Source organism: Thunnus thynnus, chromosome 1 (genome assembly GCF_963924715.1).
Source record: "Thunnus thynnus chromosome 1, fThuThy2.1, whole genome shotgun sequence".
Taxonomy (NCBI): domain Eukaryota; kingdom Metazoa; phylum Chordata; class Actinopteri; order Scombriformes; family Scombridae; genus Thunnus; species Thunnus thynnus.
In genome coordinates this window covers 26,880,724-26,907,060 of record NC_089517.1, presented here as the reverse complement: position 1 = coordinate 26,907,060, position 26,337 = coordinate 26,880,724, and the positions used below count along the sequence as shown (strand labels likewise).

The 26,337-nt window shown below is 37.9% G+C and overlaps 2 protein-coding genes across 7 annotated transcripts; both read left to right on the top strand.

The window, feature by feature from the left end:
• Nucleotides 1–523: 523 nt before the first annotated feature.
• On the top strand, nt 524–13,776 carry LOC137185236 (uncharacterized). 5 transcript variants are annotated; one of them, XM_067593595.1, is made up of 10 exons: nt 524–724; nt 818–885; nt 985–1,111; nt 5,458–5,606; nt 10,235–10,380; nt 10,723–10,900; nt 11,387–11,480; nt 11,609–11,687; nt 11,983–12,056; nt 12,163–13,776. In XM_067593595.1, exons 1-10 carry the CDS (start codon nt 711–713, stop codon nt 13,160–13,162), a joined length of 1,929 nt encoding a protein of 642 aa, XP_067449696.1. In that variant the 5' UTR covers nt 524–710; the 3' UTR covers nt 13,163–13,776. The 5 variants fall into 5 exon arrangements, with proteins under 5 accessions (XP_067449696.1, XP_067449689.1, XP_067449706.1 ...); XM_067593588.1 differs by lacking the exons at nt 5,458–5,606; nt 10,235–10,380 and adding exons at nt 1,271–1,419; nt 1,649–1,794; XM_067593605.1 differs by lacking the exons at nt 10,235–10,380; nt 10,723–10,900; nt 11,387–11,480; ... (1 more) ...; nt 11,983–12,056; nt 12,163–13,776 and adding exons at nt 5,836–5,981; nt 6,323–6,500; nt 6,989–7,082; ... (1 more) ...; nt 7,585–7,658; nt 7,765–8,779.
• Nucleotides 9,107–26,311, top strand: LOC137185270 (uncharacterized). 2 transcript variants are annotated; one of them, XM_067593626.1, is made up of 10 exons: nt 9,107–9,308; nt 20,602–20,669; nt 20,769–20,895; nt 21,055–21,203; nt 21,433–21,578; nt 21,921–22,083; nt 22,950–23,043; nt 23,168–23,243; nt 23,990–24,063; nt 24,170–26,311. In XM_067593626.1, exons 1-10 carry the CDS (start codon nt 9,295–9,297, stop codon nt 25,164–25,166), a joined length of 1,908 nt encoding a protein of 635 aa, XP_067449727.1. In that variant the 5' UTR covers nt 9,107–9,294; the 3' UTR covers nt 25,167–26,311. The 2 variants fall into 2 exon arrangements, with proteins under 2 accessions (XP_067449727.1, XP_067449721.1); XM_067593620.1 differs by lacking the exon at nt 9,107–9,308 and adding an exon at nt 20,350–20,508.
• The last annotated feature ends 26 nt before the right edge of the window (nt 26,312–26,337 follow it).

Genomic DNA, 26,337 nt, shown 5'->3' with positions numbered 1-26,337 from the left:
TTTTTTTAAATTAACTGCTTCACATGACAACATGTGGAGCAGTTAATCTGTCACATTTTACTGTAACTCTGCCTCCATCTGTTGATCTGAAAATGAATTCTTAAATGATTAATGAATCATTGACATGATTATCTTGTATAAATGGCTAAAATAAAATAAAATAAAAAATCCTTTAAAGCAGGGGTTTTCAAGGTTTTCAGGTGGTCAATTCATGATTGATATTTAATCTCATAGACAATCACCAATTGAGCCAAGATAGATTGATATTGCTGTTCGACATACTTCAGACTACAGCCAATACATATAAAAGTTCTGTCTGAAGGCATTTATTAGTTTCTGACTCTGGGAAAGTGAAATAAATAAAATTCCCCAAAACTACTGTATCTCTGAACTATTGCTTTAATCAAATCACGCACATTTAGGCACTATTTAGCTATCAAAAATACACATTTATCCACAAATTCACTATTTTTTAAAAGTTTTATTTGGGTTGCTCCATTTACAGTGTTTTACTAAAATGTAGTGTCGGCTGAAGTGTGTACAGTACATCTTTTTCTGAGGAAACAGAAGTAGGACGCACTTCCCTTGAATCTGTGGCGCAACATTTCCAGCTAACAGCTTTCCAAAGAAAAAAGACGCATCAAACTGCACGACTCCTGTAGTATGATCAGACTTGAGTTGGAGTGCTGTTTTCAAAGCATCGTTTCAGCATGAAGTTTAACAGGTGATCATGTTGTTGAAACTAGTTGTGTTACTTAAATCATGGAATTTTCTGGATTAAAGAAAAGAAAATAAGTGATTTTCTGTTTGGTTTCAGGCGAGTTCGCGATAGGATGTCTTTGATCCTGTTTCTTTTAGGAAACATTGCCTCTGTAGCTCTCTCTGGTACGTATAACATGGACACGTAGACAGTTTTAAATAGTCTTTTTATACAACAACTCATTCTCACGATCAGTCTTGTCGCGTCAAATCTGTTTCGTACAGGGCTTGATAATGAAACAGGCCTGAATCTTGATTGTACCAACGACTTAGAGGATTTGATGTCTTGTGACTTTGACGCACAAAACTGCACTGAATACAATCTGACTCTGCGGAGCAACAATGGATATGGGTGAGTTACTGGTTTCTCCTTTTTCCTTTTTCCTTTCCCCAGATCAGATACAGTAATGATTCATGTCACGATCGATTTGAAATGTATTTCAAACAACTGAATCAGCCTGAGACGTAGCCTATAGTCACAGCATGTTGTATACGATGTTGTATTCAACAGGGAGCAGCACTGCATTATCAAGCAGTGTGACACTGGACGGTGTTGTTGCTCTGTCGAAATGATACTTACATCAGGGGAGACTCATAACGCAACAGTTTTCAAAGGGGGCCAAAGTGTGGAGTCCAAAGTCATCAGCATCACAGATAGTGGTGAGTTGACTATTTTAAAACTGTCCAACCCACAAAAGCCATTCTTCATATAAACATTTGTAAAATGTAATATTTCTCTCAAAACAGGGAAATGACAGAAGCAAGAGTACTTTAAGTTACATTTTCCCTGCAGGGAATTTCATTCTCTGCATTGAGTTACTGTTTAAGTCCATAAATCTGCAGCTGCCAGAGACAGACTGCATGAACTTTTCCTGTTTCTGTTCTACAGTAAAGCCCAAAGCACCAACAATCATCTCAGTGGAGGAATCCAACGGGAATTTTAGAGTTGAGTGGACGGCAAACACTAACAGTAACAGTCTCAGAAGCAGATTGAGTGCTCAAGTGACTTACCATAAGAAGGGAGACACAAAAGAGGTAGGAGAAGTGTCATAAAACGGTGACTTTACAGATCTTTTAGTGTTTCAGTCTGCTTTTCAAACACTTCAAATAAAAATGAGTGGCCATGCAGCTAAAATGCATGTGCTGTAGTAATGTGAATTTAGATGCATTGATGCATTTATATTGATGGACTGTGTGTGTTGAAGGTTTTAAAACTCATTTGCATCCAACTACTGTCAGGTTGCTGTTTACCAGTTTAAAATGTAGACTTCTACTTTGCCACTCAGTGATTATTATTTAACAATGAGTTGGTTGTAGAAAAAAGTTAAAGAAACTACATTTTCAAAATTCTCATTTTATTTCATTTCTCTTTACCAGGTAGCAGCCATAATTGATGGACCAAATTACTTTGAAATACTTGGTAAACACTTGGAGCCAAGTACAACATACCTGGTCAGCATGAAAAGCTACACAAGCATAAGTGGACTGTTCAGTGACAGTAGTGAAGAGCATGAATTCAGAACTCGTTAGTGTTTTCTTTACAGTCTTTTTGTGACTTTTCAAGCATTTGACTGTGTAGGAGCCATGAATGGATTAATTGTGAAATTAGAATGAATTGCAAATTAGTCATTTTGTGATGGTTTATATTTTGGGTTATTTTGGTTTTATTATTGTACGATCACGGTGATTGATAATCAGGTCACTTGGATATGGGCGGTGATATTCCTATAGTTAATATAAGCACCTGTTCACCTGCATGGCAGCTGGTAAGAAAGAGAGAGAGGGTGAGTGGGTTGCCGTATTTTTTGTTGACCGCTGTTTTGCATCTGATCGCTGTGATTATTTTCAGTATATTTTGTGCACGTTATAATAAGTTGATCTTTTCCATTAATAAAAGCTATTAAACATATTTTTTGATCTCAGTGAATCTTTTTGGTAGTGTCTTAGACAATCAGCAAACAAGGCCCTACCTCTGCCTCTCAGTGACTTTTTACTTTGTTTCCAGTAGTCGCTACAGACTGTACTGTACTTTTTTTTTCTTATACTGTTGTAAAAGAAATGTAAAATACACACTTTAACACTGTATTTATCCTTCAGCCTTTGTCCATTAATACTCAGAACTGAAGATAGAAAAAAATGAAACAATTTGGGGCTTTTAGATACATCTCCAAAACAAAAATCTGTTTTCAGTACTGCTGTTACACATGACAAGAAGTGTATAATTTAATCCATCTTATTCTACTAAATTTAATTTTACTAGGATAAGATGCTGGACATCCTGCATAGTATTACAACATATACTAATTACACAATCATGGATTCGACCTTGACAGAAGTGATAATGTCTACAGCTGCAACATACTTACAGAGGTTGGAAAGTAACATAAACTGATATTGTGGGTGCTGTTAAAATAACCCAAATCTGGTTCAAGATTTGAAGCTGCACACCAATCTTGTCACTTCACAACTGCGTCCCGTCGCGCCCTGCTCTTGGCTGTCATCATCTGCCTCAGTATTGCTGCAGTCATCATCGCCAATGTTACACTGGGCTGTTTTGAAATGTAAGTAATTTTGTCTGTTCCTTGTTTCCATGTAAGTACAATATTATAAAGCTGTAATTCCTCTGTTTTGTAATGTTTTCGGCAGTGGGATGAGTACCGGCTTCTCTTCTGCCATTATAGAACCTGCTGACATCAAGGCCGGCGTTCAAGATGCCCTCAGTAAAGCTTTCGCCCACATTGGTCCAAGATCATCAGTGACTGCCCCTCTGCTCACAGAATCAAACGAAGACAGTGGTTTGCTCTCCGCTACCTACAATCCTTGTGTCACAGCTGATGACTTAAAGAATTCTCCTCAATCCACTGACTTTGACAACATGACCTATTCGATACGCATTCCCAGCTGTCAGATAATGATGAATAATTCTGAGATGTTTTGTGACTCTGTGTACCATCCCAGTGAAGGTGACATGATGACCTGTCCTGTCAAGCAAACACCAGTTTGTCCAGATCCTGTACAACAAAATATCATTTTACCAGCAGTGGTTTCATCTCTTATGCCAACAGACATGTCGTATCAGTGCAGTCCTGACAAGCAAGTACCAGTCCAGGATGGTCAATGTCTCTCTGATGACCAAAGACCTTTTCTCTCTTTCATCTCTGCTAACCTGTCTATACCAATAATCACAGACAGTGACTATCACAGTGTGTAGTATTGAGTCATTTTTAGGGAAATTCTGCTTTAATACACAAATCTGTAACATGACTGTTTTCAAGACTGTTTTATACATTTTTCTACTCTCAGTAATCTGCTTTGCACCTTATGAAGGGTTAATTTTATAACTGTGTGCAATGTTTTGACTTCTTGGCTACTTTTGATGTGAAAAGTACATCATGTTTTTTTTTATTATTATTTATTATATTTAATTTTCTTCCTTTTTTTTTTAAATTAACTGCTTCACATGACAACATGTGGAGCAGTTAATCTGTCACATTTTACTGTAACTCTGCTTCCATCTGTTGATCTGAAAATGAATTCTTAAATGATTAAAGAATCATTGACATGATTATCTTGTATAAATGGCTAAAATAAAGTAAAATAAAAAATCCTTTAAAGCAGGGGTTTTCAAGGTTTTCAGGGGGTCAATTCATGATTGATATTTAATCTCATAGACAATCACCAATTGAGCCAAGATAGATATATATTGCTGTTCGACATACTTCAGACTACAGCCAATACATATAAAAGTTCTGTCTGAAGGCATTTATTAGTTTCTGACTCTGGGAAAGTGAAATAAATAAAATTCCCCAAAACTAATGTGTCTCTGAACTATTGCTTTAATCAAATCACGCACATTTAGGCACTATTTAGCTATCAAAAATACACATTTATCCACAAATTCACTATTTTTTAAAAGTTTTATTTGGGTTGCTCCATTTACAGTGTTTTACTAAAATGTAGTGTCGGCTGAAGTGTGTACAGTACATCTTTTTCTGAGGAAACAGAAGTAGGACGCACTTCCCTTGAATCTGTGGCGCAACATTTCCAGCTAACAGCTTTCCAAAGAAGGAAGACGCATCAAACTGCACGACTCCTACAGTATGACCAGACTTGAGTTGGAGTGCTGTTTTCAAAGCATCGTTTCAGCATGAAGTTTAACAGGTGATCATGTTGTTGAAACTAGTTGTGTTACTTAAATCATGGAATTTTCTGGATTAAAGAAAAGAGAATAAGTGATTTTCTGTTTGGTTTCAGGCGAGTTCGCGATAGGATGTCTTTGATCCTGTTTCTTTTAGGAAACATTGCCTCTGTAGCTCTCTCTGGTACGTATAACATGGACACGTAGACAGTTTTAAATAGTCTTTTTATACAATTACTCATTCTCACGATCAATCTTGTCGCATCATATCTGTTTCGTTTAGATCTTGATACTGAAACAGGCCTGAATCTTGTTTGTACCAACGACTTAGAGGATTTGATGTCTTGTGACTTTGACGCACAAAACTGCACTGAATACAATCTGACTCTCAATGGACAAGGGTGAGTTACTGGTTTCTCCTTTTTCCTTTTTCCTTTCAACAGATCAGATACAGTAATGATCCGTGTCACTATCGATTTGAAATGTATTTCAAACAACTGAATCAGCCTGAGACGTAGCCTATAGTCACAACATGTTGTATACGATGTTGTATTCAACAGGGAGCAGCGCTGCATTATCAAGCAGTGTGACACTGGACGATGTTGTTGCTCTGTCAAAATGATGCTTGTACTAGTGGAGACTCATACAGCAACAGTTTTCAAAGGGGGCCAAAGTGTGGAGTCCAAAGTCATCAGCATCACAGCTAGTGGTGAGTTGACTATTTTAAATCTGTCCAACCCACAAAAGCCATTCTTCATATAAACATTTGTAAAATGTAATATTTCTCTCAAAACAGGGAAATGACAGAAGCAAGAGTACTTTAAGTTACATTTTCCCTGCAGGGAATTTCATTCTCTGCATTGAGTTACTGTTTAAGTCCATAAATCTGCAGCTGCCAGAAACAGACTGCATGAACTTTTCCTGTTTCTGTTCTACAGTAAAGCCCAAAGCACCAACAATCATCTCAGTGAAGCGATCCAACGGGAATTTTAGAGTTAAGTGGACGGCAAACACTGACAAAAACAGTCTCATAAACAGATTGACTGCTCAAGTGACTTACCATAAAAAAGGAGACACAAAAGAGGTAGGAGAAGTGTCATAAAACGGTGACTTTACAGATCTTTTAGTGTTTCAGTCTGCTTTTCAAACACTTCAAATAACAATGAGTGGCCATGCAGCTAAAATGCATGTGCTGTAGTAATGTGAATTTAGATGCATTGATGCATTTATATTGATGGACTGTGTGTGTTGAAGGTTTTAAAACTTATTTGCATCCAACTACTGTCAGGTTGCTGTTTACCAGTTTAAATGTAGACTTCTATTTTGCCACTCAGTGATTATTATTTAACAATGGTTTGGTTGTGGAAAAAAGTTAAAGAAACTACATTTTCAAAATTCTCATTTTATTTCATTTCTCTTCACCAGGTATCTGAAAATATCACAACAGCCGTAGTTGATGGACCAAATCACTATGAAATACTTGGTAAACACTTGGAGCCAAGTACAACATACCTGGTCAGCATGAAAAGCTACACAAGCATAAGTGGCCTGTTCAGTGACAGTAGCCAGGAAAGAGAATTTACAACCTATGAATTCAGAACTCGTGAGTGTTTTCTTTACAGTCTTTTTGTCACTTTTCAAACATTTGACTGTACATTTTTTCTTATACTGTTGTAAAAGAAATGTAAAATACACACTTTAACACTGTATTTATCCTTCAGCCTTTGTCCATTAATACTCAGAACTGAAGATAGAAAAAAATGAAACATTTTGGGGCTTTTAGATGCATCTCCAAAACAGAAATCTGTTTTCAGTACCGCTGTTACACATGACAAGAAGTGTATAATTTAATCCATTTATCCTACTAAATTTAATTTTTTGTAGAATAAGATGCTGGAAATCCTGCATAGTATTACAACATATACTATATACACAATCATGGATTCGACCATGACAGAAGTGATAATGTCTACAGCTGCAACATACTTACAGAGGTTGGAAAGTAACATAAACTGATATTGTGGGTGCTGTTAAAATAACCCAAATCTGGTTCAAGATTTGAAGCTGCACACCAATCTTGTCACTTCACAGCTGCGTACCGTCACGCCCTGCTCTCGGCTGTCATCATCTGCCTCAGTATTGCTGCAGTCATCATCACCAGTGTTGCACTAGGCTGTTTTGAAATGTAAGTAATTTTGTCTGTTCCGTGTTTCCATGTAAGTACAATATTATAAAGCTGTAATTCCTCTGTAATTTGTGTATATGTCCTGTCTGTTTGCCGTTTTGTTGATTTATTTGTGCATTTGGTTTTAGATTAAAAGCAAAGTGGCGGGATACACTTTCCAAATGTCCAAATCCAGAACTTTTAGACATACATCCAGGCGAACAAAAGGTAAGACACCTTTTGATGTTGGTCAAAGAAAAAGCAAAGATGTTGTAACATGAAAAACACACAGCTTCTATTATTGTTTATCTGTTTATTTAACATCTTTCCACATTAACATTCAGCAAATCCTTGAAACTTGTAGATGTCAATTCAAAACCAAAGTTGTCTTTTTTCCCAACAATGATTACTTAGATATAAAATTCTCCACTTAAACTCTTAATGCAATACTTTTAAATTGGTCTATTTAACTAAAATGTTTAAGATCTGAAGATTTTAATTCTTTAGATCCTTCTTGTTGCAGGTTTTAAAGCAATTACAAACCAACTTCTCTTCTGTCTCCATTGACACTGCTGTTGTAAATAACAGTGAACCACGGTTAGTACAGCTGCACTGGTGCATCATCAACTCAAGACATGTCTAGAAGGATTTTTTCTTCAAGGTGTTGTGATTTAAAATGATGTTTTTGATTCTCTTTATTCAGCTTGATGGCATCACTGACAGAAAGCAGCAGTGAGATGAGTACCGGCTTCTCTTCTGCCATTATAGAACCTGCTGACATCAAGGCCGGCGTTCGGGATGCCCTCAGTAAAGCCTTCGCCCACATTGGTCCAAGATCATCAGTGACAGCCCCTCTGCTCACAGAATCAAACGAAGACAGTGGTTTGCTCTCCGCTACCTACAATCCTTGTGTCACAGCTGATGACTTAAAGAATTCTCCTCAATCCACTGACTTTGACAACATGACCTATTTGATACGCATTCCCAGCTGTCAGATAATGATGAATAATTCTGAGATGTTTTGTGACTCTGTGTACCATCCCAGTGAAGGTGACATGATGACCTGTCCTGACAAGCAAGCACCAGTTTGTCCAGATCCTGTACAACAAAATATCATTTTACCAGCAGTGGTTTCATCTCTTATGCCAACAGACATGTCGTATCAGTGCAGTCCTGACAAGCAAGTACCAGTCCAGGATGGTCAATGTCGCTCTGATGACCAAAGACCTTTTCTCTCTTTCATCTCTGCTAACCCGTCTACACCAATAATCACAGACAGTGACTATCACAGTGTGTAGTATTGAGTCATTTTTAGGGAAATTCTGCGTTAATACACAAATCTGTAACATGACTGTTTTCAAGACTGTTTTATACATTTTTCTACTCTCAGTAATCTGCTTTGCACCTTATGAAGGGTTAATTTTATAACTGTGTACAATGTTTTGACTTCTTGGCTACTTTTGATGTGAAAAGTACATCATGTTTTTTTTTTATTATTATTTATTATATTTAATTTTCTTCCTTTTTTTTAAATTAACTGCTTCACATGACAACATGTGGAGCAGTTAATCTGTCACATTTTACTGTAACTCTGCTTCCATCTGTTGATCTGAAAATGAATTCTTAAATGATTAATGAATCATTGACATGATTATCTTGTATAAATGGCTAAAATAAAATAAAATAAAAAATCCTTTAAAGCAGGGGTTTTCAAGGTTTTCAGGTGGTCAATTCATGATTGATATTTAATCTCATAGACAATCACCAATTGAGCCAAGATAGATTGATATTGCTGTTCGACATACTTCAGACTACAGCAAATACATATAAAAGTTCTGTCTGAAGGCATTTATTAGTTTCTGACTCTGGGAAAGTGAAATAAATAAAATTCCCCAAAACTACTGTATCTCTGAACTATTGCTTTAATCAAATCACGCACATTTAGGCACTATTTAGCTATCAAAAATACACATTTATCCACAAATTCACTATTTTTTAAAAGTTTTATTTGGGTTGCTCCATTTACAGTGTTTTACTAAAATGTAGTGTCGGCTGAAGTGTGTACAGTACATCTTTTTCTGAGGAAACAGAAGTAGGACGCACTTCCCTTGAATCTGTGGCGCAACATTTCCAGCTAACAGCTTTCCAAAGAAGGAAGACGCATCAAACTGCACGACTCCTGTAGTATGATCAGACTTGAGTTGGAGTGCTGTTTTCAAAGCATCGTTTCAGCATGAAGTTTAACAGGTGATCATGTTGTTGAAACTAGTTGTGTTACTTAAATCATGGAATTTTCTGGATTAAAGAAAAGAAAATAAGTGATTTTCTGTTTGGTTTCAGGCGAGTTCGCGATAGGATGTCTTTGATCCTGTTTCTTTTAGGAAACATTGCCTCTGTAGCTCTCTCTGGTACGTATAACATGGACACGTAGACAGTTTTAAATAGTCTTTTTATACAATAACTCATTCTCACGATCAGTCTTGTCGCGTCATATCTGTTTCGTTTAGATCTTGATACTGAAACAGGCCTGAATCTTGTTTGTACCAACGACTTAAAGGATTTGATGTCTTGCGACTTTGACGCACAAAACTGCGCTGAATACAATCTGACTCTGCGGAGCAACGATGGATATGGGTGAGTCACTGGTTTCTCCTTTTTCCTTTGTTCAAATCAGATCAATCGGATACAGTAATGATCCGTGTCACTATCGATTTGAAATGTATTTCAAACAACTGAATCAGCCTGAGACGTAGCCTATAGTCACAGCATGTTGTATACGATGTTGTATTCAACAGGGAGCAGCACTGCATTATCAAGCAGTGTGACACTGGACGGTGTTGTTGCTCTGTCATAATGATACTTATACCAGGGGAGACTCATAACGCAACAGTTTTCAAAGGGGGGCAAAGTGTGGAGTCCAAAGTCATCAGCATCACAGATAGTGGTGAGTTGACTATTTTAAAACTGTCCAACCCACAAAAGCCATTCTTCATATAAACATTTGTAAAATGTAATATTTCTCTCAAAACAGGGAAATGACAGAAGCAAGAGTACTTTAAGTTACATTTTCTTTGCAGGGAATTTCATTCTCTGCATTGAGTTACTGTTTAAGTCCATAAATCTGCAGCTGCCAGAAACAGACTGCATGAACTTTTCCTGTTTCTGTTCTACAGTAAAGCCCAAAGCACCAACAATCATCTCAGTGGAGGAATCCAACGGGAATTTTAAAGTTGAGTGGACAGCAAACACTGACGACAACAGTCTCAGAAGCAGATTGAGTGCTCAAGTGACTTACCATAAAAAAGGAGACACAAAAGAGGTAGGAGAAGTGTCATAAAACGGTGACTTTACAGATCTTTTAGTGTTTCAGTCTGCTTTTCAAACACTTCAAATAAAAATGAGTGGCCATGCAGCTAAAATGCATGTGCTGTAGTAATGTGAATTTAGATGCATTGATGCATTTATATTGATGTACTGTGTGTGTTGAAGGTTTTAAAACTTATTTGCATCCAACTACTGTCAGGTTGCTGTTTACCAGTTTAAAATGTAGACTTCTACTTTGCCACTCAGTGATTATTATTTAACAATGGTTTGGTTGTGGAAAAAAGTTAAAGAAACTACATTTTCAAAATTCTCATTTTATTTCGTTTCTCTTCACCAGGTATCTAAAAATATCACAACAGCCGTAGTTGATGGACTAAATCACTATGAAATACGAGGTCAAGACTTGGAGCCAAGTACAACATACCTGGTCAGCGTGAAAAGCTACACAAACATAAGTGGCCTGTTCAGTGACAGCAGCCAGGAAAGAGAATTTACAACCTATGAATTCAGAACTCGTGAGTGTTTTCTTTACAGTCTTTTTGTCACTTTTCAAACATTTGACTGTACATTTTTTCTTATACTGTTGTAAAAGAAATGTAAAATACACACTTTAACACTGTATTTATCCTTCAGCCTTTGTCCATTAATACTCAGAACTGAAGATAGAAAAAAATGAAACATTTTGGGGCTTTTAGATGCATCTCCAAAACAAAAATGTTTTCAGTACCGCTGTTACACATGACAAGAAGTGTATAATTTAATTCATTTTATTCTACTAAATTTAATTTTAGTAGAATAAGATGCTGGAAATCCTGCATAGTATTACAACATATACTATATACACAATCATGGATTCGACCTCGACAGAAGTGATAATGTCTACAGCTACAACATACTTACAGAGGTTGGAAAGTAACATAAACTGACATTGTGGGTGCTGTTAAAATAACCAGAATCTGGTTCAAGATTTGAAGCTGCACACCAATCTTGTCACTTCACAGCTGCGTCCCGTCACGCCCTGCTCTCGGCTGTCATCATCTGCCTCAGTTTTGCTGCAGTCATCATCACCAGTGTTGCACTAGGCTGTTTTGAAATGTAAGTAATTTTGTCTGTTCCTTGTTTCCATGTAAGTACAATATTATAAAGCTGTAATTCCTCTGTAATGTTTGTATATGTCCTGTCTGTTTGCTGTTTTGTTGATTTATTTGTGCATTTGGTTTTAGATTAAAAGCAAAGTGGCGGGATACACTTTCCAAATGTCCAAATCCAGAACTTTTAGACATACATCCAGGCGAACAAAAGGTAAGACACCTTTTGATGTTGGTCAAAGAAAAAGCAAAGATGTTGTAACATGAAAAACACACAGCTTCTATTATTGTTTATCTGTTTATTTAACATCTTTCCACATTAACATTCAGCAAATCCTTGAAACTTGTAGATGTCAATTTAAAACCAAAGTTGTCTTTTTTCCCAACAATGATTACTTAGATATAAAATTCTCCACTTAAACTCTTAATGCAATACTTTTAAATTGGTCTATTTAACTAAAATGTTTAAGATCTGAAGATTTTAATTCTTTAGATCCTTCTTGTTGCAGGTTTTAAAGCCATTACAAACCAACTTCTCTTCTGTCTCCATTGACACTGCTGTTGTAAATAACAGTGAACCACGGTTAGTACAGCTGCACTGGTGCATCATCAACTCAAGACATGTCTAGAAGGATTTTTTCTTCAAGGTGTTGTGATTTAAAATGATGTTTTTGATTCTCTTTATTCAGCTTGATGGCATCACTGACAGAAAGCAGCAGTGGGATGAGTACCGGCTTCTCTTCTGCCATTATAGAACCTGCTGACATCAAGGCCGGCGTTCAAGATACCCTCAGTAAAGCTTTCGCCCACATTGGTCCAAGATCATCAGTGACTGCCCCTCTGCTCACAGAATCAAACAAAGACAGTGGTTTGCTCTCCGCTACCTACAATCCTTGTGTCACAGCTGATGACTTAAAGAATTCTCCTCAATCCACTGACTTTGACAACATGACCTATTTGATACGCATTCCCAGCTGTCAGATAATGATGAATAATTCTGAGATGTTTTGTGACTCTGTGTACCATCCCAGTGAAGGTGACATGATGACCTGTCCTGTCAAGCAAGCACCAGTTTGTCCAGATCCTGTACAACAAAATATAATTTTACCAGCAGTGGTTTCATCTCTTATGCCAACAGACATGTCGTATCAGTGCAGTCCTGACAAGCAAGTACCAGTCCAGGATGGTCAATGTCTCTCTGATGATTCTGGGAGATTTTCCTATGCAGAAGACTCCAGTTTGTCCTCCGTCTCTAGAGGCACCAACACAACCATGTCTTGTGATCGCGCGTCCAGAGTCGAGAACTTTGACGAGGTGCTCATTGGTGCGACGAAGCCCGATGGGGTCACTGTATGTGACGAAAATCCCTGCTACAAATGTGTGCCTGCAAGCTCACACGGCTTTCCTCCAGTGGATGACGACTACCAGGCATTTGAAACTCTTGTGAAGCAGCCTGATATTTTGTTTTCAGAGCAGAGAAGTGGTGAGGAAGAGGAAGATTTGGATAAATATCCAGAGAAATCACCCACAGAGATCTCGAAAAGCTTCTTAAGCTCGGTGTTTCCAGATGTCACCAATGATGTCCAGGATGGTCAGTGTCTCTCTGAGCTCCAAAAACCTTTCATCTCTTTGATCTCTGCTGTCCAGTCAAGACCAATAATCAAAGACAGAGGCTATCAAAGTGTGTAGTGCTGTTTTTTATGCATTTATACTTTTTTGTATGAACGTGGTTGAGAAATTTAAAATTTGAGAGAGAGAGGAGGAGGATGACATGATATGATAAGCATTCAAATGTTGAACGTGTTGCGAGTTTCAGAGTTTACTCTTGAACTTGGAAACAGCAACAACACCGTTTCACCTCAGGGGCCATTTAGTAGCTTTTCTGTATCTTTTTGATAAGAGATTTCTGCTTTAACACGCAAATCTGTAACATGACTGTTTTCAAGGCTGTTTTATACATTTTTCTACTCTCAGTAATCTGCTTTGCACCTTATGAACGGTTAATTTTATAACTGTGTGCAATGTTTTGACTTCTTGGCTACTTTTGATGTGAAAAGTACATCATGTTTTTTTTTTATTATTATTTATTATATTTAATTTTCTTCCTTTTTTTTAAATTAACTGCTTCACATGACAACATGTGGAGCAGTTAATCTGTCACATTTTACTGTAACTCTGCTTCCATCTGTTGATCTGAAAATGAATTCTTAAATGATTAATGAATCATTGACATGATTATCTTGTATAAATGGCTAAAATAAAATAAAATAAAAAATCCTTTAAAGCAGGGGTTTTCAAGGCTACCTTTGATGTGAAAAGTGCATAATGTTTCTGTATGAAATAGAAAATCATCAAAATGTCCTTTGATAGAAACTGAATTCACCTTTTTTGTCACATTATTTTTATTCAAGGTCATGAAACATTATAATCCTTTAAACATATCAGGCTTCTAACATTAGATCATTAGGCCTGTAGCATTAGAACAAAATCATTTCAGTGATCTATGAGTTACAGTTTTCCTGACCTGCTAAAACACTTAAGTCCATTCTCTGAACCAACCGTTCAGTGGCCCGAACCCATTTATTGAATCAATCACTCTTTTGGCAAAACCTTGAATAATTTTCACCTGTAAGACACAATTTGCAGATCCCATTTACTCTTTTTTGCAAAACTCTAAACACATTCTCACTCACTAAAACACATTTTGCACAGTGATACACTTCTGATGCATAATGGTGACCACAGGTAGAAGAAGTTAAACAAAATTACAGCACAAATGCCATAGCACACACAATGATTCTAAATTGTTCACACTTGTTGCTGTCTTGTTGAAGGAGCTATTTCATTAGTTGATTAGATTATTATTATTTTTGTTTATGTTGTTTATTTTTATTTATTTTGTTTTGTGGGTAAACACGAGGGGCATCAGACAGTAGGTGATATAGGTAGCCAGGTGTCAGAGGCAGGAAATGCACTGGGAAGGGGAAATGTTTTTTTTACCAGCAGGACAAAGCAGAGAGGTAGCATGATTTTTTAACATGTTTGTTTGCTGTTGAAAGCTGAAAATACACCCTCTGAACGCAGCTTTTGGCCTGGAAAATGAATTCTTTGACTGTCTGAGTAAGCCTAACTAACCTGGTGCATTTGTGGTCCTTTTTTGATTTTTCTTGAATTTTTGATATTTTTGAAGAAACTCTTGATTTGTCCTTTTTTGCCTTTTGAACAAATGGCCACAACACATGTCATGAAACCAATATAAGCCAGTTCATGTGCACAGGTGGCATGGGTGAGTTGAGAATTGATACCAACAATGGATGGAAATAATCTGAGAGGCAGAGGAGGAAGAGTGCATGTAAGAGGTGGAAGGTGACTAGGTGGAAGAGGAGGAGGAAGACTGAGAACAGTAATTGCATACAGATGTTTCAATACATCACTACAGCATTGGCCAACAGGCCATTGTCAAAGTCCCTCACCAGCGTGGTGGCAAGATGACACTTTGTGCTGCCATAAGTCATTGTGGGGTTCTCCACCATCTTGCCACCTTGGGGCCATTTAACATCCAACATTTTCTTACATTTCTGGGTGGTCATTGGGATGTCTTGTTTGAGTGTGAGCAGCAGGATCATGAGCAGGGAGAGCCTCCTGTTTATTACTCCTGCCCTCTAAGGTACCCCCAGTATAATAAATTGCCCTCTAAGGTGCCCCCACAGTATGATAAAGTGCCCTCTAAAGTGCCCCCACAGTATGGTAAAGTGCCCTCTAAAGTGCCCCCACAGTATGATAAAGTGCCCTCTAAAGTGCCCCCACAGTATGGTAAAGTGCCCTCTAACATTCCCCCACAGTATGATAAGGTGCCCTCTAAGGTGCCCCCACAGTATGATAGCCAGATCAAATTCGAGCAGCTGTGATAGACCATGTTCTTGTTCATGGAAGGACAATAAGGGAAGCAGGTCGAAATGCACGACCCAATCTCAGCAGATTGTTTGCGGCCACCATCAGGAGATTCAGAGAAGAGAGCAGGAATTTTTTTTATTTTTAGTCCCTGAAAATTTAGTGCATACAGATGTTTCAATACATCACTACAGCATTGGCCAACGGGCCATTGTCAAAGTCCCTCACCAGCGTGGTGGCAAGATGACACTTTGTGCTGCCATAAGTCATTGTGGGGTTCTCCACCATCTTGCCACCTTGGGGCCATTTAACATCCAACATTTTCTTACATTTCTGGGTGGTCATTGGGATGTCTTGTTTGAGTGTGAGCAGCAGGATCATGAGCAGGGAGAGCCTCCTGTTTATTACTCCTGCCCTCTAAGGTACCCCCAGTATAATAAATTGCCCTCTAAGGTGCCCCCACAGTATGATAAAGTGCCCTCTAAAGTGCCCCCACAGTATGGTAAAGTGCCCCCACAGTATGATAAAGTGCCCTCTAAAGTGCCCCCACAGTATGGTAAAGTGCCCCCACAGTATGATAAAGTGCCCTCTAAGGTGCCCCCACAGTATGATAAAGTGCCCTCTAACATTCCCCCACAGTATGATAAGGTGCCCTCTAAAGTGCCCCCACAGTAAGATAAAGTGCCCTCTAACGTTCCCCCACAGTATGATAAAGTGCCCTCAATAGGTGCCCCCACAGTATGACGAAGTGCCCTCTAAAGTGCCCCCACAGTATGATAAAGTGCCCTCTAAGGTGCCCCCACAGTATGATAAGGTGCCCCCACAGTATGATAAAGTGCCCTCAATAGGTGCCCCCACAGTATGATAAAGTGCCCTCTAACATTCCCCCACAGTATGATAAGGTGCCCTCTAAGGTGCCCCCACAGTATGAGGAAGTGCCCTCTAAAGTGCCCCCACAGTATGGTAAAGTGCCCTCTAAGGTGCCCCCACAGTATGATAAGGTGCCCCCACAGTATGATAAAGTGCCCTCTAAGGTGCCCCAACAGTATGATAAGGTGCCCTCAATAGGTGCCCCCACAGTATGATAAGGTGCCCTCTAACGTTCCCCCACAGTATGATAAAGTGCCCTCAATAGGTGCCCCCACAGTATGATAAAGTGCCCTCAATAGGTGCCCCCACAGTATGATAAAGTGCCCTCTAACATTCCCCCACAGTATGATAAGGTGCCCTCTAACGTTCCCCCACAGTATGATAAAGTGCCCTCAATAGGTGCCCCCAGAGTATGATAAATTAAAAATTTTATTGTGCAGTGACATTTGCAGTGTACCATAATGTGCTTTTCATTTACATTTTGTCTTTGTCCTTTTGCAGTACTGTATTTTTACCGTATGCAAGTGCTGAATCCACAGACATCCAATACTGTATTTTTGCAGTACTTACAGTGTTCAATATCTAAACTGTGTTACTGAGTTGTGAATATTTCTTTTGGAAAATGCAAAATGACATTTTTTCTGGAGCTACGTGCTCTGAACACTGTGTTTTCCATTTTTGATGTAGTGTGTCATGAATGCTCAGTAGTATTTTTATGTTGACTGGCTGTGTGTATGATCTGAAAACATTGTTGATTTTGAGCACAGATAAAATGTTTTGAGGTGATTGTTTGATTTTTGCAAGATGAGTCAGAGGTTTAGTGAACGTAGTTTGAAAATTGGGTTTTGTGTTTACAGTGTTTATGAAAAGGGTGGAAGGTTTCAAGAAATGTATCTTAGCAATTGTGAAAAACTGTAAAAGGATATGTTCACAGTTTTTTAAGTCTGTCTTAAAACAATAGTGAGGTTCCCAAACAGATTTTGTTCACTGTAATCATTCCTCCTGTTCCTACTGATCAATAGAAGATCCTCTCCAGATGTGCTTATAATGTTAAATTACAATTGAAATTAAGTGGATATCTGCCACAGTTAGTCTTTTTAGTAAAAGAATTCCCTCTTTATGTCTCAATGAACAGTGTTTTCCTGTTCAGCTGCAGTGGAAGGATCATAACAAAAAAGAAGTAATTTGGCACTAAAAAGACAGTAATTTTGAAATATATTGACTTAATTTGACTTATTTGGATGGCTGAAGCCTCATGTTAGCTTCAAGTAAACTTTTAAATATGTTTGTACAGAGGGAGGGCTGTGGATTTTGTCCCCCATCACTTCCATTGAAAGTGTATTATGAAGGAAAAGCTTTTTGGAGGAACTGAAATCAGAATTGACTCAGTGTGTCTGAGACAAGCTACAAAGTTGGTGTTGTTATGAAAATGACTTCCTGATTTTACTGTGAATATGATGAAACTGTGATATTCTGGAAAAAAGTCAAACAAAAGATGTTCATTTGATTGTGGCAGCTGAGGGCATCTCAGCAGATAAAAGCTAAACTATCTGCCTGGCACAAGTAGTAAGTGAATTTAGTTTTTATTTGAGTGAGTCAACCCTTAAACCAAAAACTATCATACATTTTGTTTTTACAATTTTTCTCGATTGCTTACACACTATAATTGGGATCTCACCAGTGTATTATGGTTGTTTTGTAGTGTTTGTGTATTTGATGGTGTTTGCGTGATGTCTGAAGGCAAAGTTTGGTTTAGATGTAAGATTACACGGTTTCAAGTGGAGAGTTTGGTTTTGACATGGAAGTTTGAAGTTTGTCAAGTTTGCAGTTATGCATTTGTTGCATTTATGCATGTTTAGAGGTTTTAGAAATGGAGCATAATTTCAAGAAATTTGAGAAAAACTGTAACAAGTTAAAACATTATTGGATTTTGTCCTCAGTACTGTTCCACCAACAATGCAGATTTTGTTTCCCACCAACACAACATGTTTACAACCCACAGCCTCAGAGGTAGCAAGTTGTGAAAGACTGCATTTTTAAAAAAGTACTGCTCTTTAATTTGACATAGTTTATGTTGAAACTGGGTATCCGGGTGGGGAGGGTAGATCATTCAAAAGTGTAAGCAAAAGGAAAATTACTAACAGAAAAGTTTAAAGTAATTTGAGGGCCAGGAGAGTGTTTGATGTGTGAGGATTTGACCAGCTGGTCAATTTACATATTTGGGAAAACTTGCAACTGAAATAGAGCATAAAAACATGTTTTCACATATGAAATAAACATCAGATGTAAAATGTTTACTGTGACAAACAAAGATTTTACAGTGAGATCACACCAGTATATCAATTGTCTTTTCTTGAACATGCAGTTAAATTCAGCAGTGTACAGAGTGCACAGTGACTTTATCAGACAGGCCTGCATATTAAAAGTCAAAGTGCAAAATATGTACGTGACACATACATCTTCCGCATGTAAGCAGAGGAGCTCTTGCAACACTGAGCTGTTTTGTGAAATGCACCTCTTCTGCATTTGTTACTGTGAACACTATTAAATGGAGGAACACAAGTTTGCAAACAATATAATGATAATAAATATAATACTTAAACTCCAAAAGTAATAATGGCAACATGACAACGTGTGGAGCAGTTAATCTGTCACATTTTACTGTAACTCTGCCTCCACCTGATGGTCTGAAATGGATACTGCTGCCACAGTCACTTCATGTAGTCAGTCTACTTATTATACACAGAATATTAAACATGGACTTTTAAATATAATGCATAGAATTCATAAATTATTAATGAATCATCTATGTTTTGTGTAAATTGCTAAAAAATAATTTAAAGTTTTAAAGCCAGTATAAATCATACAATACACATTACACAAATGAACTCAGCTGTTAACTTGATATCATGACATGACTGCTATATTTATCAGCGCACACTGAAATGACTTTACTGTGACTTTATTAGGAGCGAACAGAGTGAACCTGAAAGAGCTGCAGGCGAAACGCGTTGTTAAAAGTCGTTGTAAAGTCACAGTAAAGTCATTTCAGAGTGCGGTGGTTCGTTTTCATCTTCGCCTAAGATGTTCCTGTGACCGACCTGGCTGTGCATGGAGAGTTCTGTTCACTGATATATTTATCAATTATATATGTTCAGATAAATTTATATTTAATGTTACGAAAATGTTACTATTTACTGCCCATGAATACCTAACAAATATTTAGGCGTGGTTAAATATCATTCTCGTGACTTCTCACTGTGCAATAATCATATCTATTTATGTGCAATATTTCATATTACTCCGGTGTATACTAGGCCTACACCTATTTTCACTGATACACTTTTTTTTATACATATTTATTTAATTCACCAACCAGGAGTAGCAATTTTAAGCAGTAATTTTGGTGTACAGAATCTACAATACAATGACATTAAAGGCTTTCTATTTCTATTTCTATTTTTTAACAGCACGTCCCATATAATGCACCTGAGTATGTGGCATGTGAGACACCAACACATATTGACATAAGTACAGAGGTGACGGTTGTTAAAATACATATAATATATCAAAAAGACAAATAAATAAATAGATAATCAATCAAAACTAATAGATAGACAATAGCAATCATGATGAACCCAACCTAAAACCAAACTTTCTCTCTTTATTTTCTAACCACCCCAAATATTTGTATCCATGGAGACACGTTTCATTAGCTACACCCGGTAGCTTCCGGTACAGATAATGTCTGTGTTGTAAACCAGCAGAGACAAACATGTCCCACTAATGTATGAAAGTATGAATCCCTGGAGCAGCACAGAAACACAACAAATGCTGTTTAGATAACAAGAACTAGTCTATCACAGCCTGTTCGTCTCAATGGAAATGACGTTGAGAGAATCTGTAAAAATCATCTCTCTGTTGATTGATGAAACAGGAGTAGGACGCACTTCCCTTGAATTTGTGGCGCAACATTTCCAGTAAACTAAATATTTTTTTAGGGTGGCGAAGTCATGATCCGCCCTAGTCTGTCTCTGATTGGTTACTATTAGTTGCCTTCGTTGGTTGGATTGGTTAGATTAGGAGTAGATTTAGAATTATAGAAGGGCGGGTCATGACTTCGCCATCCTAGGAAAAAAATATGACGCTTCCAGTAACAGCTTTCCATATCAGGAAGACTCACGAAGCAAACTGCACGCACCGCCTCAACAAATGGGTCACAATTGAGTTGGAGTGCTGTTTTCGAGGAATCGTTTCAGCATGGAGTTTAACAGGTGATCATGTTGTTGAAACTAGTTGTGTTACTTAAATCATGGAATTTTCTGGATTAAAGAAAAGAAAATAAGTGATTTTCTGTTTGGTTTCAGGCGAGTTCGCGATAGGATGTCTTTGATCCTGTTTCTTTTAGGAAACATTGCCGCTGTAGCTCTCTCTGGTACGTATAACATGGACACGTACACAGTTTTAAATAGTCTTTTTATACAATAACTCATTCTCACGATCAGTCTTGTCGCATCATATCTGTTTCGTACAGGGCTTGATAATGAAACAGGCCTGAATCTTGGTTGTACCAACGACCTCGAGGATTTGATGTTTTGCCACTTTGACGCACAAAACTGCACTGAATACAATCTGATTCTGCGGAGCAACGATGGATATGGGTGAGTTACTGGTTTCTCCTTTTTCCTTTTTCCTTTCCCCAGATCAGATACAGTAATGATCCGTGTCACGATCGATTTGAAATGTATTTCAAACAACTGAATCAGCCTGAGACGTAGCCTATAGTCACAGCATGTTGTATATGATGTTGTATTCAACAGGGAGCGGCGCTGCATTATCAAGCAGTGTGACACTGGACGGTGTTGTTGCTCTGTCAAAATGATACTTATACCAGGGGAGACTCATACAGCAACAGTTTTCAAAGGGGGCCAAAGTGTGGAGTCCAAATTAATCAGCATCACAGCTAGTGGTGAGTTGACTATTTTAAAACTGTCCAACCCACAAAAGCCATTCTTCATATAAACATTTGTAAAATGTAATATTTCTCTCAAAACAGGGAAATGACAGAAGCAAGAGTACTTTAAGTTACATTTTCTTTGCAGGGAATTTCATTCTCTGCATTGAGTTACTGTTTAAGTCCATAAATCTGCAGCTGCCAGAAACAGACTGCATGAACTTTTCCTGTTTCTGTTCTACAGTAAAGCCCAAAGCACCAACAATCATCTCAGTGGAGGAATCCAACGGGAATTTTAGAGTTGAGTGGACGGCAAACACTAACAGTAACAGTCTCAGAAGCAGCTTGAGTGCTCGAGTGACTTACCATAAGAAGGGAGACACAAAAGAGGTAGGAGAAGTGTCATAAAACGGTGACTTTACAGATCTTTTAGTGTTTCAGTCTGCTTTTCAAACACTTCAAATAACAATGAGTGGCCATGCAGCTAAAATGCATGTGCTGTAGTAATGTGAATTTAGATGCATTGATGCATTTATATTGATGTACTGTGTGTGTTGAAGGTTTTAAAACTTATTTGCATCCAACTACTGTCAGGTTGCTGTTTACCAGTTTAAAATGTAGACTTCTACTTTACCACTCAGTGATTATTATTTAACAATGAGTTGGTTGTAGAAAAAAGTTAAAGAAACTACATTTTCAAAATTCTCATTTTATTTCGTTTCTCTTCACCAGGTATCTGAAAATATCACAACAGCCATAGTTAATAGACCAAATTACTATGAAATACTTGGTGAACACTTGGAGCCAAGTACAACATACCTGGTCAGCGTGAAAAGCTACACAACGATAAGTGGCCTGTTCAGTGACAGTAGTGAAGAGCATGAATTCAGAACTCGTGAGTGTTTTCTTTACAGTCTTTTTGTGACTTTTCAAGCAGTACACTGTATATTTATATTCCTTGACTGTAGTCGTGCTCAACATACTGTACATCAAGCTGCTGTTCTTCACAAACATATAAAAGACAGAGTTTAATCATATTTTCATCCTTCAGCTTTTGTACAGAAGTACATTAAATATATAATCCACATTCGGCTTTATCATTATATATGTTACCAAATCTCAACGGTTTTTTTTTTTGTATTTTTCTACTCCTGTAAACTCTGTTGTCATGTTGTAGCCAATTTTTAAAATCTTCTCCAAAATAACAAAACATGTGTCGTTTTGATGCTATTTGGTGAACCATGACAGCTTTTACTCCAGAATGAGGAAGTTTCACCAGACTGTTACTCAGTAACTACCTCTGTTATCTGCTGTGGTATTAATGTCAATTCACACTGTCATGTCCCTGAGTCACTGACGTGGGCATTCACACAGTTCACACATTGTGACAAATGATGTTTTTAAAAATGTCCCCTGATGTTAACTTTGTAATTCTAGTTTTCCTTGTTTAGCATGACATTGAAATGTAGAGATCTGACCCTTATTTGCATATAATTCATCCGAGAAGTGTGTCTCTGGTTACACATTATTCATTTACTGAACTTCTGTAATGAGTCGTGTTTATTCAATTAAAAGGAAATGTTTAATCTCCAGGCATTTTTTAAAGACATTATAATGCCAACAGCTGTTGATACAACATGTCAACAGGCTCCAGATTTAAACACCGTGCACTTATCTCTAATTTCTCTCTCTACTGTATGTTAACTGTACAAAAGAAGTGATTTTTAAAAAAAAATGTATTTCATACGTGTTACTTCACAGCTGCCTCCCACAAAGTCCTGCTACTGGCTGTCATCATAAGCCTCAGTATTGTTGCAGTCATCATCAGCAGTGCTATATATCGCTGTTATGTAAAGTAAGTCATAAAAATAGATTGTCTTTGTCTGGTTTCTTTGTAAAAAGACAAGCTGTAACTGCTGCTGTGTTGTGTTTACATGTCGTGTGTCATCTTGACGATTTATTTGTGCATTTGGTTTTAGGCTTAAAGCTAAGTGGTGGGACCCAGTTTCTGATCGTCAAATCAAAGTTCTTCTTGTGCATCCAAGCGAGCAAGAGGTGAGTCAAAATTTTAAAAACTTGCTACTATAAAAGTGCACACTTTTTATTGAACTCCCTTCCAAATAAACATGTAAGGACGGGTTCATGATTTTTCAAGTCTATCTTAAAACAATAGTCAGATACCCAAATGAACATTGAAATAGGTTTTTCTTGTTGTAATCATTTCCTCATGCTGGACATTAGAAGATCCCTTCATAATGCACTTACAACGTAAGTGATGGGGGACAAAATCCACAAGCCTCCTTCTGTGCAAAAATGTATTTAAAAGTTTATCTGAAGCTAATACGAAGCTTCCGTCCAAATGAGTCAAATCAAGCAGACATCTTTCAACGATACAGTCTTTTTAGTTCCTCTTTTTGTTACTATACTTCCTCCGCAGCTCAACAGGGAAACACTGTCTGAGGAAACACAAAGAACTTAATATGACTCACTCAGACTGCTGACTCCTCATACAAGCTTCAGATAAACTTTTAAATGCATTTTTACACACTGTGGATTTTGGCCTCCATCACTTACATTGCAAGCACATTTGAAAGGGATCTTTCAATAGTCAGTATGAACAGGAGGAATTATTACAGCAAGGAAAACTCCTTTCACTTTTCATTTGGGCCCCTGACTGTTGTTTTAAGACACACTTGAAACATTTTGAACCTGTCCTTTAAACCTCACTGTTAAAAAGTTTATGGAAAATCTTTTGGGAAATAACATATAACAACAGATCATTTCTGTCCTCCTTGTTGCAGGTGTTGAAGCCCATGCCATCCATCATCTCTTCTATCTCTGTCGAGCCTTATGTTCCAGATGACAGCAAACCATGGTTAGCATGGCTACAAGAGTACATCGACAACACAACACATTTCCCCAAGGATTAGCTTCTACATGATTGCATTTGCATTTTAAGTAACCCATTTCTCTGTATTCAGGTCGAAGGGGTCGCTGACGGACAGCAGTGGGAGCCCTCAGCCAAGCAGTGGGATCAGTACCGGCTCCTCTTCGCTCAGTTATGCTAACACAGAACCTGCTGACATTATAGCCGGTGTTCAGGATGCTCTCTGTAAAGCCTTCGCTAACATCAGCCCGATATCATCTGTCACCACCAATCCACTTGCAGAATCAAACAAAGACAGTGGTTTGTTCTCCACTCCCTACCATACTTGCGGTGTTAAAGCTGATGACTTGAGTTCTGGATCATCTGGATTTGACAATAAAACCTATTCCATCCTCATTCCCGGCTGTGCATGTCAGACAGTGATGGACAATTCTGAGAATCAAACGCAGGCTGAAATGTTTTGTGACTCTACATACCATCCCAGTGAGGGTGACATGATGACCTGTCTTGACAAGCAAGCACCAGCTTGTCTTGTTCCTGCACAACAAAATATCATTTTACCACCAGTGGTTTCATCTCTTATGCCAACAGACATGTCGTATCAGTGCAATGTCGATTCTGGGAGATTTTCCTATGCAGAAGACTCCAGTTTGTCCTCCGTCTCTAGCGGCACCAACACAACCATGTCTTGTGATCGCGCGTCCAGAGTCGAGAACTTTGACGAGGTGCTCATTGGTGCGACGAAGCCCGATGGGGTCACTGTATGTGACGAAAATCCCTGCTACAAATGTGTGCCTGCAAGCTTTCCTCCAGTGGATGACGACTACCAGGCATTTGAAACTCTTGTGAAGCAGCCTGATATTTTGTTTTCAGAGCAGAGAAGTGGTGAGGAAGAGGAAGATTTGGATAAATATCCAGAGAAATCACCCACAGAGATCTCGAAAAGCTTCTTAAGCTCGGTGTTTCCAGATGTCACCAATGATGTCCAGGGTGGTCAGTGTCTCTCTGAGCTCCAAAAACCTTTCATCTCTTTGATCTCTGCTGTCCAGTCAAGACCAATAATCACAGACAGTGGCTATCAAAGTGTGTAGTGCTGTTTTTTATGCATTTATACTTTTTTGTATGAACGTGGTTGAGAAATTTAAAATTTGAGAGAGAGAGGAGGAGGATGACATGATATGATAAGCATTCAAATGTTGAACGTGTTGCGAGTTTCAGAGTTTACTCTTGAACTTGGAAACAGCAACAACACCGTCTCACCTCAGGGGCCATTTAGTAGCTTTTCTGTATCTTTTTGATCATTTCACATGACCTTCATCAGTAGATGGAGTTTGCCCAGTTGTCATGGAAATGTAGGAAAATTCTAAAATTTCATACATTCTACATTTCTATGACAACTGGGCATCATCTGAAGATCATGTGACATGATGGAAAGCTCCACAACAGCCACTAAATAGACCTTGAGGTGTCTAATGTAACATGACATTTTTTAAAAGTCTGTTGTAAATATTTTTGTTGTTGCACCAAAGCGAACACATTTTGCACTTTGCATCTTGAGAGCACTTAATATGTCTGTTTTGTGAAAATGTTGTGTACAGTTGTTAGACGACATGGCTGCATGTAAATGTAGGAAGTAAAACATCCATAAAGTTTGTACATAAAAACATGTAACAAAAAAAATGTAAGAACCTGAATGCACTATTTTAATCATGTTTTGAATGTTTGCTTGCAACACACACCTAAACAAAACAGCTGCTGTCAGCTGATGTATCTGTATGTGTCTCACATGTGATATTCAACTAAGGTAATTTGTTTTTCAAATTTAAAGTAACATAGCTCATGGAAATGCATTCCTTAAATGTATGAATGCTGTGAAGAACATGGTTTTTATGATTTCAGTGATATTTAAGTGAACCAAACGACAATTTCTGGTACATTATTTAGCCATCGATTGACTGAATACTGTTCCTGAAACAAGCCACAACAATAAGCTGTTAGGCAGAGCCGACACTGTTCAGGGTTATGAAATTACTTCCTCATTGCTCTTCTCTGGAACTGCCGAGCTATTTCCACAGACACAGATGTCAAGTTCAAACAGTTCATCACAGCCAATACCTGTTATTAAAGAGGAACTTGTTTTACTGTAAGAGTATAAATATTAAGGGAATGAGAGAAAGAAAAAAGTACTATTAAGGGATATTTCTTCTGTTCCAATAAAAGTTGTTCACATTGAGAACACTGGAGTGAGTTGTGTTTGCTGGA